The following is a 12,988-nucleotide window of genomic DNA, read 5'->3' on the forward strand; positions in this document are numbered from 1 at the left end:
TAATTCACTTTTGGTCGCTTACAAAGTAAAACATATTCCAGGATCCTAAATTTGCTATATAATCACGTAAATCGACTCGCATTTCGAATTTATACAAATTTTTTAACTAAATTCGCTTATGGTTATGATAATTGTGCGCTCACATCTATGACGAGTTGAATTGAAGAGGTGAGAAAATCAGCGTGCAAGTTCACTAATATTTCGGGTGTCAGCAAGGCAAGGTAATGCGACGAGATGTGCCACATTCCGATTGGACTGTGTTTTGCCCAAAAAACTTAAGCATGCAAATGCTTCCAATCATTCGGGATGCACCGCTTTCAATTATAATATGGCGACGGTCAAAACGAAAGATCGTGAGGAAAGAGAAAGAGATGCGGAATAGCCATAGTTTAGTGAACCTGGAGATATGTCAATCGATATGTATAATGATTTTAGCTATTGAACACTCACTATCGCTACGATCAAACATGCTTTACCGCACTGACTTTTGAACCCGCGCGCCTTCACTTGGCTGATTGGTTTTGAAAACTTGACTCTAACTGGCGATGGAGTATAGCGGTTATTTGAAAGCAAGCGGCCTAAACGACATCAAAGAAAACTTGCAATAATAAGCAAATTATCGTATATCCCGTCGTCTTGTGTGGAAATAGACACAAAAAAGAACACTTCACAATGCACAATTCATACAGCCGTTGTCGCTTGATAAAGTTTATTTTCGAACGAGCGAGACCAAAACCATACCAATTAAGATCGCTACCACGCTACACTGGCAAAGTGGGATGGGGGAATGTTTCTTCGTTCGTATAATATCTCATATCTGTTAAAAACATTTACTTACTTACTTAGGGGTGTTACAAATGCAGCAGCAAGGTGAACATATTCGCTTAAGTAATTAAGTAGATTTGAAAACCTGTAAAAATATTTCAAACATTATTAACCGTAACGGCAGTTAAATACAAAGTAAGCCAATGGGCATCCCATAAATTATACCAGATTTACTTTAATTGCTTTGATTATTATTACATTTTTTTTTTTTTTTTTTTTTTTTTTTTTTGTTGTTGTTGTTTGTCGTGAACTGGTTCGTTATCAAAATAAAAAAATTAAAAAAAAAAAAAAATCACTTGTTATATTACTTGTACACTTGCCTGCTATGTTTATTATTTATTACGTTGGAAAAGTAACAGAAACAACAACAGCGTCGCGTTGTAGATGTCTTTAATAATTTATATATAAACGCTTAGAAACCATTCAAATAACAACATGGCTATGTAACCTTCCATTGACTATAATTCTTGGCATTCACTACGAAAAACTCCTACTGAGAATTTGAAATTTATTTGCTCAAGTGTTTAATTTAAGTCATTCTTGTTACTACACCCTACACCACTCGTGATGCAAAGGTATATTAAGTTTGTGCAAATATATGCAAGCACCCATCTTTTATTACACCGAACAATTCAGAATCCAAAGCGTTCCGAATTGATTTAGACTTGTCTGTCCGACGGCCTCTCTGCCTGTCTTGTTTTTTTTTTTTTTTTTTTTGGCATATTTTAGACCAAGAAATCACTTTCTGAGTTGCTCTAGACTGTCTGTCCGTCTGTCCGTCTGTCAACTTTGTTCTCTTATGCATCAAGAACGAATACTGATTGAAAATAGTTCGAATCGGATCACTTGTTAGATCGCTTCTTATAAAACGCATTATTTTCAAAAGTTGTTATATAACTCATTGTAAAATGCTGTAGCGTAGACAATGATGGGCCGTGGCACACTATATAATTTTGCATTTTTTATATCTCTTTTTTGCTCTCCTTTATTTCAGATACAACATATTCTTTTATTGTCGATATATAAATCAGTGTTTAATTAAATAGACCACCAAAGTTTTACAAAGCAAAATATTGACAATAAATCAATTAATTGAAATTACATTCATGACAAAATGATCGATACGAACAACAATATCAGCAACAGTATTAATGGTGTTGCACATACAACGAACATTAGTATAAGTAATGATGTCGAAAACAATAATGGCCGACATTCAGAATCACCAGCACGTACAATCGATTCACATGATTCGACAACCGGAAGTATGGATACTATTGTCGATCGCACTGCTCACCATCATCATCAACAATCGCATTATCAACATCAGCATCATAGTCAAGAGGAAATGATGCATACCGCAATTGAACAGAGTACGAATACCACAAATTTACAACAACATCACAATAGTTTAACCAATTCTGAAATTGCAATGTTGCAACAACAAAATTCCAGCGGAAGTGATGATGAATTACAACAGCAACAGCAACAGCAACAGCAGCATCAGCATCAGACGAGACAACAACAACAGCAACAACAACAACTAGAACAGCAAACAAATCAGGCAATGCAACAGCAAGAGAATCGTAATCAACAAAAACCTTTAGATGCCCAGAGTCACATTTACTCGAGCCCAGTGTATGATGAGAAACCGCAATTGCCTTTAAAGTTAACGGCAGCCACATTGGTAGTTATGTCGAAACCAATAGATGACGACTTAAAAAAACCGAAATTAATATCGCACGAAGAATTCAAAAAACAATTGGAAGAGACAATGGCTTCGAGGGCGGCTACTTTAGACTCTAGAATAAGTAAAAAGCAAAGATTTCCACCCGAGCTGATTAAGGATGATGGTAGTTCAATAAAATCTTCTAAATCGTTGAAAAAGAAATCATATACGCCGCAAAGTAGCACAGCCTGCTGCTCAGCATTTCCAGTGCAAATAATTTTAGGCCTATTGCAATTGGTTTTGGCGATTTCTTTGGTAGCCTTGGGCTCGCTATTAATTGTCCGCGAGGCATCTCTATCTACAGCTGGCTGTGGAATATGGACAGGCCTTATAGCAGCCGTGACAGGCTCTCTGGGTGTAGTCGGCCTAAGAAAAACGCAAACATCTTTCTTAGCTTTGAGTTTGGTATGCATAGCCTCAAGTACGTTGGCCTTAGCCATATCGGGTATCGGTCTATGCCGCGATATAAATCGTTCAAAGGAAAGGGTAAATAAATAATATCAATATATATATATATATATATATATGTACATATACTTATTTATCTCAAATGATTTACATTTCTTGCCACAGGTTGATCTTTTAAATGCCAACAGCGAAATATCAGCTGCATCCGGTTTAATCTTCGCCTTGTTTTTGCATTTCGTTGTCAGCGTAATTTCAGTTTATCGATGCGCTTTACAGATATGTTCACGGTAAGTAATCGTTCGCGATTTTTCTTTTATATGTTTCTCTATCGCTAACCACTTTTTATTTGATTTAAACTCAATATACTTTAAAATAATGTAAATATATATATATATATATATATACATATATAATATAAAGATCTGCATAAAATAGCCGTAATATGCTAATCTTAAAACGATTTAATAATTCGGGAAACTGACCTAATCCGGGAAAGCCGATCTAATCGTAGTCAGTTGGATGTCATTTGACAACATTTCAAGGCCAAAATAAAAGCCATATTTGCGAAGGTACACATGAAGAAATACGCAAATTCGCACATATAACTATGTTACGGACCACTTTAACCCCAGAATATAATATAGACATGCTGTTCGACGGTCCATGTTACGGTCCTTTTCAATTTTTGCACTTATCTTGCATTTGTTTGGAGGCATGATTCGAACATTAATCCGATAAGTACGATAACACATAGGAGCTTCAAGAACTGCAATTGAAAAGGGCACAAGTGGCCAATGAATCTCTAGAAAATATTATTACGATGATATTGAATTATATGGAAAAGTGAAAGGAGGCTTTAGTGGCTTTAGATGATCAAGATGGGATGGTAAAGTCTTTAGATATGATCGCGATCCGATCGCGATGGTCCGATATTCGGCCACGTCAAAACGTGCTAATACTCCAATGTAAAGTATTCTCATATTATCCTTATTTGAATTGAGAACAATTATGACTTATGTTCTTGACTAGAACTTAATTTTGTGCAAAATACTTATGTAAAATAGAAATAAAAATCTAAAGTTCAGGGAAAATAATTGAGCTTTGCATTGTAACGAATGGAATTAAATATCTTCCATAGCAATCGTATGTTTACGTTGCTCTCTTAAAAACTTTGGATCCTCAAGGCATGTGTGTATCTCAATTTCATATTAAAATTACGTCAGGTTTTTTATGCAACCCTGAGAGGGACGAATCGCTTGTCCCTATTCCCTGTCCCTGTTGCAAAGCCTCGTTTGCCGTCACATCGGTAATATTGTTTTACGTAATCACCGATATGTGTTTAACGATGCAAATCAAACATCAAAGAGCATCAAAGGATATCCTGGCCATGAAATTGTTTAACTCCTCTTTTTTATAAGGAGAGGAAAGAAAGCGATTAAGTTGTAGTCCTTGTAATCCGTGTATATGAGTACAAGTACGGGTGCATGGAAAGCGGCTCAAAAAATTGCCCCTACCCGATCGAAAGTCTTCACAGGCGAAATTCTAAAAATTACTACATATATACCGTATACCACTTGCGGTATGAGGTCTATTAAGTTTGTACGGACATATGTAACACCAAGAGGGGCACCTTTTGTTATTCTGATCAAAGCCTATCTGTCTGTCTGTCCGTCTGTCCGTCTGATGTTTGTCCATGTATTTTTGTGTTCAAGCTGCTGGAGTGGTCCGATCCGAACCATTTTTAATAGAGTTCGCCTTTGGGCCAAAACATGTTGATGTTTTTATCAAAATATATCAAAAAGTACGGCCTGTAGATTGAACACAACAAAACAAAATGGACAGACGGCAAGGCAAGTTCAGAATTATTTTCTAAATTGATCGATACAAAAAGTGGATTTACCTCGAAGCTTTCTAGGTGCTACAACCTTCCCCGAGAATTTTATATAACCCACACAATTCTACAAAAAAAAAAATAAAAATTTCTTAACACATGTCGTCTTTAACTTTTGGCGGCGTTTGTATTGAATGTTTGTTGAATGTAGTAGTTTTGTGCCAATTTTCATATACTTTCAACGGCTAAGCATCGCTTTTAACATAATAGCTGCTATAAGGCGTTTTTCACGTGATTGTGGGGGTCATCAGTCGTTTTTAACACAGTTGTGGAGGCGTTTTTATTGGACGGCATTGCATAGATCTCCGTGTTTACGCGTTAACTACTACTTGCCCACTCTCGTTCCTATGAAAAGAAAGTCTTTATACGACACGCAAGCATTTTTGATATTTTAAGGAGCAATTAATAGCGTGACCACATAAACGGTGTAGGGTATAAAACTAATATGAGCCACATGATATAGTAATGTGTATGTAAAGGTTTTCTTTTAACAGCGGTATTGCTTTTATATATACATTTATAGAGGACAGTTAGCAAGTGCCAGAGGTCATTAGGTCATTAGGCTTGTGTGTGTGCAAAAGAAGAAAAGTGAAAAATGAAAAGTAACAAAGTCGAAATTGATAAATTTTTTTTTGTTTTTTTTCTGGTAAATTAACAATGATTTGAAATTTCAAATCGTCACTTCGTTACGCCATCTCTTATATATAAGAATGTATGCATACATTACAGCAGCAACCGCAGCTGTATGACATCTATATTTTTTTTAACTTAACATATTATATATTATTATTTATTTATTTATTTATTTATTTATTTATTTATTGTCTATATATTTTATAAATAAATTTACAAAGTATGTAGTTAATGGCACGCGTATGTATTGAAAACTCTATCGCAACATATTTAATATATATTATATCTAACAATGCATAGCGTTAAAGTAAAGTGATATAAAATTTCGTAAAACGTGTCATTTGTTTGTATGTGTGACTCTTAAAATTTGTTGCTGTTGCATTTTATTGCTAAATTTTAACGCTTGGAAGCTCGAACCAAAAAGCAACATAAATTTATTTAAAATATATGACGCGCTTACCTTATGGTATATGGTCTTAGAAGAAAATTTTGTAATATATGCGATATATGCGAGATGTTTCTTCAACTTGGAGATTCGTATTAGAACATGTTCCTTAAACATGTTTCATTTTAAGCAAAGTGAGAAGAGTAAATTTTTGCTGATTAATTTCAACGAACATGGTAACCATTATTTAAAAACAAATTGAAAATTTGATATGGCAACACTAAATTACGCAGTCATATTTAGTTAATTGACAAATAAAGGTGAAAAGTTAAGAAATTTATGCGTGTTTATTTTATAAAGCAAATGAACCTTGTGTTAAAAAGTTTTTGAAAAGAGAGACTTAAAAAAATATTGTTATGTGTACAAATGTAATCAAGAATGTTTGTGCTGGCCTTTTTTTTTATGGTGTTAGAATAAAAACCAGTAAAATATACTAAAACATCGAAGGCCAAGAACAGCGCCTACGCCTTTAGCCTAGCATTTGCGTTTGGCCTAGCATTTGCATTTGGCGTAGCTAAGTGTCCGGGTATTGGACAACGGAAAACAAAGCAAAAATTTAGAAAACACTTGCTATTGGTGCAGCTTTTTTCGATTGTAAAAAAGGAAAAAAGCCAAGACGCTTGCTTCACAGGCTAATACAGCAAAGACCATGCCGTTGGCAGATCTTCATAAAGATCTGAGGCAACAGCAACAATTGGGTGTAACCTCGTCCGCGCAGAATAATATAAATGATCATGTGGGACTTTCACGCATGCAAATCACTTCCTCCGGTTGTAGCAGCTTGGCTGTTACACCCATGGAGCATACCCCTACAGATGAAGAAAGTACTGGTATAACGATGGTGACGTCATGTCAACGTCGACAATTACAACGACAACAAAAAAATCAACATCACAACGCACAACTGCAGCCATCAGCGCTGCAGGCAGCGCTGGGGAAGCAGCAAAAACAGCTTGAAGGTCATCGCTCCACTGAATTAATGGATCTTAGTGATTCGGAATGTTATGCCAATATCTCCGCAAGTAGTGATAATGATTTACGTGAAAACGAAATCGAGCTGAAAGAAGTGATCAAAGAAGGTCATGACAAGGCAGATCCCTCTCAATTTGAACTATTGCGTGTATTAGGCGAAGGAAGTTTCGGCAAAGTATTTTTAGTTCGTAAGGTTGTTGGTAAAGACGCCGGTGCCCTATACGCCATGAAAGTACTAAAAAAAGCTACATTAAAGGTTAAGGATCGCGTCAGAAGTACTAACGAAAGAAAAATCTTAGCTGATGTCGGCCATGCATTCATAGTAAAATTGCATTATGCCTTTCAAACGCCTGGCAAATTGTATCTGATATTAGATTTTTTGAGAGGTGGTGACCTTTTCACTCGTCTATCGAAAGAAGTCATGTTCACCGAAGAAGACGTAAAATTTTATTTAGCTGAATTGGCATTAGCTCTGAATCACTTGCATTCGCTTGGTATTATCTATAGGGATTTGAAGCCGGAAAATATTCTTTTAGATGAAAATGGTCATATTGCTCTTACCGATTTCGGTTTGTCGAAGCAACCTTTAGATGGTTCGAAAACGTATAGCTTTTGTGGCACTGTAGAATACATGGCACCGGAAATAGTGAATCGTAAAGGACATGATTTCGCTGCGGATTGGTGGTCTTTCGGCGTATTGATGTATGAAATGCTTACTGGAAATTTACCATTTCATGGTCAATCGCGTCAGGAAACAATGAATCAAATTTTACGCTCCAAATTGGGTATGCCAGAAAATCTTTCGCCAGAGGCACAGTCATTATTACGAGCTTTATTTAAACGTAACCCCCAAAATCGTTTGGGTGCTGGTCCGAATGGTATTTTGGATATTAAGGCCCATTGCTTTTTTGCGACTATTGATTGGACGCGTTTGGAAAAAAAAAGATGTGCGACCTCCGTTTATACCGGCCGTTTCAAGGGACGATGCTTTTTATTTTGATGTCGAGTACACATCGAAGTCACCACGTGATTCCCCAGGTGGTCCTATATCAGCGTCGGCTCATGAAATATTTCGTGGTTTCAGCTTTGTAGCACCTGTTCTATTAGATCATGCCCTGCCAAAATCTGCGAATTCAAGTCCCCAATCACCTTTCATACCGATGGCCAATCCACCGCGCACTCTACCCGGAGTATTACCTGGAAATTTTCATAACGATTATAATCTACTACAAGAACTAGGACGTGGCACGTTTTCCGTATGCCGTCTATGTGAACATAAATCCTCTAAGAAACATTTTGCTGTTAAAATTATCGAGAAAGCTGCAGTTTTAGCTAATTCGTCATCAGTGGATTGTTGGGAAGAAGTTGAAATTATGTTACGCTACGGCAATCATCCAAATATTGTTACCTTATTCTCAGTATATGAGGATGCTGTGTCTGCTTATTTGGTAATGGAACTGCTTAAGGGAGGTGAACTCTTAGACCGTATTCTGGCTGTTGGTCAGATGTGTGAAAGTGAAGCGAGCGCTGTTTTAAGAACAATGGTTTCGGCGGTAGCCTATTTGCATGAACACGGAGTAGTGCATAGGGATTTAAAGCCATCAAATATGATTTATGCCAGTATGCGGCAAACACCGGAAACTTTAAAATTATGTGATTTAGGTGAGTTTAGAAATTATCTCGAAAAACTCATTTCATTTTGACTGAACCTGATAAGATAAATGACATTGCAAAATTCAAGCAGATTAGGAATAGTAGGACAACAAGGGCTTTATTTAAATAAGAAGCAACGTGAGGGATGCAATGCAATATTTAGATAAAATTTTATTATATTATGTTTTAGCTGTGTAGGAAAAGCAAAGCGAACAATTTTTTTTTTTTTTTTTTTTGCAAAGCAGTTAAATAAAATAATTAAGACTTTTACGCAGTTGACAAAATGACCCATCATCAACATTATCCATAAAATACGTCATTTCGAATTCAAGTAAATTTATTCAGTGTAGAAAAAAAAAAAAAAAGTATAGTAATAAGGCAAACAAAACAACATATAAAAATACGCACGTGTTAAGCCGAATTTCGGATGCCCATCGCAAATAAGTCGACAATCATTATGTTAGCGATAGAATAGTTTATTTCGCTATTAATTTTAATGAAACCATTGACCTATGACTACTCCCTCAGACCGTAAAATACTAAGGAAAGTATAAAGTATGCGACGAAAAGCTTTACCACTTTTAATGAATAGGCCGTAATATTTTTTTCTATTATAAATAAGCACAACGCCATAATTGGTCTCCTGGGAGGGATGGACGCTTGCATGAATACCAATACGATGCCATTAACAAGTAGTATTGACATACATCCAAACTCCGAATCATCAAACGGATAGAGGTTTGGGTTAATTGTCCTCAATGCTATAAAACACCTTGGGCTAGCTTGCGCGTGATAGAATCTGGAACTGCATCGTATACAACAATGATCAATCAGAACTCTTGATAAAACATTTTGACAATTAAAGCCACTTACCAGTTACTCAGAGCGCATTATGACCGTGAAATAACAAAATTTATGTTTATCAAGATAGTTGCAAAAGTGAAAGAAGAGTTTGCGGAGCCTTAATGTAATGAAAAAAGTTTCCTTTTTATTAATGGTTGTCCGCAAACGTACGTATGAACAGACCAAAAGCCGCAAAATTGATTTAGAATCACCGCAACTGACTGATAAAACATTTTTGTATTTATCCGTATTTTTGTATGATTCGCATTTTTAATTAATACAAACAGCAGGAGAAAATTAGAACTCTCTTTACGTTGCCGGTAATGAATATATCAATGTGTGGAGGACTATATCCTTTGTTGTATAGACAAATCAAATTGAATGCGCAATACGGAGAAAGGTTCATTGCATATACAAAATAATGAAAACAACCGCATGTTGCTGGAAGCATAGCAAAGAGGAAATTTTGACACCTACACACACAATTATATTTCTAAATTTAGAATAATATTCTAGGGGAATAAATAAGGACGAAATGAAAACGTATTTAAGAAAGACAAAAGAAGCCATAAAAGACAGAATTCTTCGAATCTATGTATAATCGATAAGTAATTTCGAATAACAATAGCACCTCGATCGATCGTGTATACCAGGGATAGCCAAATTCGTCCTAAAGATGATGATTCGCCATCACAGTGAAAAGGGGAGTACGTAAACTTTACACGAGAAGAACTATAGGAAGTCAAACCAATTATGCAAGCATTAATACCAGCCCATATGTCGAACCCGAAGAAAACGGATTCGTTTTAATTTTTTCAAAATGGAAAGCGTATTGTTCTGTTCTCTACGTAATAAACATTATTTTCGCTTTTATTCAAAAATGGATCGCATTTGAAAGTGAGACAATTAAGGGCTTAGTGTTTTTACGAAATCTCTTTTATTGTAATGCCTTAAACCATAAACCATTGATAAATCGCCCCGAATTCAATTTGGACAACAATAATATAATATATAGGCACTCGACCGTACATTGCGAAAGGCTCAGGTGCTCATGGGTGGCGAAATTGTGTGGAAAACTGTATGCCCTGTAATGTGGGCCCTGTGATGTTTATCTACAGATACATTCACGGCAAGTGTTCTATAGGAATAAAGGAGATATATCCATCAATTAAGTCCTATACCAGTACCACAAGCCTTTGTCAGCATTCCCATTCACCCGTCCCGGAATGACTTACACTACCGGTATTTTTCATTCTTCAATCGCACTGCCCGCGTCTGATATTTCCACTTTTAAATTGTGTGTAGACATTAGACACTACTCCCTCTTTTTATTCTACTTACTACATACAAACCGCTGTACCCTGAGTGGCTAGTCATATAAAAAAAAAAATCGATTTTTGCCTTATTTAGCTATGTGCTTCTTAATCATTAATGGCGATTACGTTCGACTTGAAGCTCGAAAAGAGATCGTTTCACTAGCAAATGATTTAAAAAAAACTTCGCAAGTGGCTTGTGAATCGCTCCCCTTGCCCCCTTTCTATGCAAGAAGTCAATTTAGTGACCGATAGTGTTACTAATACCAAGACTAATTCACAGTTTGTTTAATAAGTCATAAAGTACATTTTTTAAGCTTGTAACGTTATTGGAAGCGTTTCCTATTGCATCAGAAAGTAATTACAGATGAGGGACTGCTTCGCATGTAAGCTCTTGGTCATCCCTGGTACAATCGCTCGACTTCCTATTAAAATTAATGGAATTATTTATTTTAAATTGTTTAACCTTCCTCTTAGGCTTCGCTAAACAATTGCGTGCCGATAATGGTCTGCTAATGACACCGTGTTACACCGCGAATTTTGTGGCTCCCGAGGTCCTGAAACGTCAGGGTTATGATTTAGCTTGTGATATATGGTCTTTGGGAGTTTTATTGTATATAATGTTATCGGGACGTACACCATTTGCCTCTACGCCAAACGATTCACCCGATGTTATATTAAAACGTATTGGTTCGGGTCAAATAGATTTCTCTTCGTCTCGATGGTCTTTAATTAGCAATTCAGTTAAGGATTTATTACAACAAATGCTACATATTATACCCGAGAACCGGCCAACCGCTGCACAAATTCTACAACATCATTGGCTTAAAGAGCAACTAGCCGGTTCGGTAAAACTTACCGAATATACGGTAAATCCTAATAGGAACACTACGATAACCTATTCAAGTAGTGCGGCTGGAAAGATAAACGTTGCCGGTCAATTTACGCAAAATGCCAATGCAGCGCGAGAAGCTAATGCGGCTCTACGCGGTGCGGTTGATGCGACTTTCCGAGCTATCGCTATACCGCAGGCAGCCAATGTAGGACCCGTAGAATTATCCATGTTAGCCAAACGACGTGCCAAAGATCGTGCCAATATGCAAACATAATTACAGGCTCGCTGGTCGGCATTTTTAGTTAAATTTAAATTAAAATTCTCAAGTTGAAGCTAACCAGAAGGAACTTTAAAAAATATATATATATATATATGCAACAGTTACAAAGCGTTGTGATACACAAAATAATTGGGCTTAATTTTCTTATATTATTACAAAAGTAAACAACAACAAACACTAAGTAAATTTAATAAAAGCGAGTATTAAGTTTTTTTCATAGAACACAGATATGAATGAATGAACGAAATGAAAAAAAAAAAAACAAAAAAGGAAAAGAAACTTCTTCCATTATGGTAAATAATTCAATTACGTATATCGTATATTTTGCTTTTAATGTAAGAAACACAAAAAGTAATAATAATAATAATAATAATAACAACAACTACAACAATTACTATACATATATGCTTCTCAAAAACTATCTTATATATATATATATATATATGTTTTTCATATATATAAATATATATTCTTTTTTTTTCTTTTTTGCAAGCATTTAAAAGCTTTACACAGCACATTAAAAAAATATTAATAATAATAATAATAATAATAAAGAAATTGAACAAGAAGCACAAAAATATTAGTTAATTAACATAATTTAATTATTAAAAATTTTTTAAAAATTTAAAAAAAAAAAAAAAAAAAAAAAAACAGAAAAAAGAAACTATTTTCGTCTTAGGGCGAATCGTGCGTTACCGGCCCACCTTCAGCCATAATACAAAAAAATTATAAAGTATTCTTAATATTTCGACCTCTTAAAAATTTTTACTAAAATTTGAACTTATATCTGTACATGCAGTTATTCATTACTGACAACAATGTTTCCAAATTTCACCTCCTTCTTTTTTTTTTTTTTTGTAATTACATTATACGAGATGTTTTCAAAAAAAAGGTGACTCTATATGACTGCATATTTTGTCCTCTTCAAAGTAATCCCTCTTAGATATAATACACTTGTGTCAGCGCTTTTTCCGATTCTCGACGCACTCTTCATATACGATTTTTGGTATAGCCCTGAGCTCTTCCAGCGATGCGGTCTTTATCTTCTTAATCGTGTCAAAACTCCGCCCTTTCACGGGTCTTTGCAACTTTGGGAAAAGGAAAAAGTCGAAAAGGGTCAAATCTAATGAATACCGGACTGAAACATAATGACGCTGAAAA

General features: G+C 35.5%; 2 protein-coding genes across 2 annotated transcripts in view; both read left to right on the forward strand.

Annotated features, from left to right (window-relative positions):
• Positions 1-1,819: 1,819 nt before the first annotated feature.
• The window catches only part of LOC119641644, a 30,041-nt gene continuing 18,872 nt past the window's right edge, over positions 1,820-12,988 (forward strand). The window contains exons 1-2 of the mRNA XM_038040431.1: positions 1,820-3,040; positions 3,128-3,249. Of these exons, the coding sequence (XP_037896359.1) occupies positions 1,940-3,040; positions 3,128-3,249 (1,223 nt within the window). The 5' untranslated portion in view covers positions 1,820-1,939. The remainder of the gene's footprint in view (positions 3,041-3,127; positions 3,250-12,988) is intronic.
• Positions 5,764-12,033, forward strand: LOC119641618 (ribosomal protein S6 kinase 2 beta). Its single transcript, XM_038040397.1, is given in 3 exon segments — positions 5,764-7,849; positions 7,851-8,565; positions 11,190-12,033. Coding segments are annotated over 3 exon segments (2,616 nt in total). The 5' UTR covers positions 5,764-6,580; the 3' UTR covers positions 11,822-12,033.

This window comes from Glossina fuscipes, unplaced genomic scaffold (assembly GCF_014805625.2).
Source record: "Glossina fuscipes isolate IAEA_lab_2018 unplaced genomic scaffold, Yale_Gfus_2 0, whole genome shotgun sequence".
Taxonomy (NCBI): Eukaryota; Metazoa; Arthropoda; class Insecta; order Diptera; family Glossinidae; genus Glossina; species Glossina fuscipes.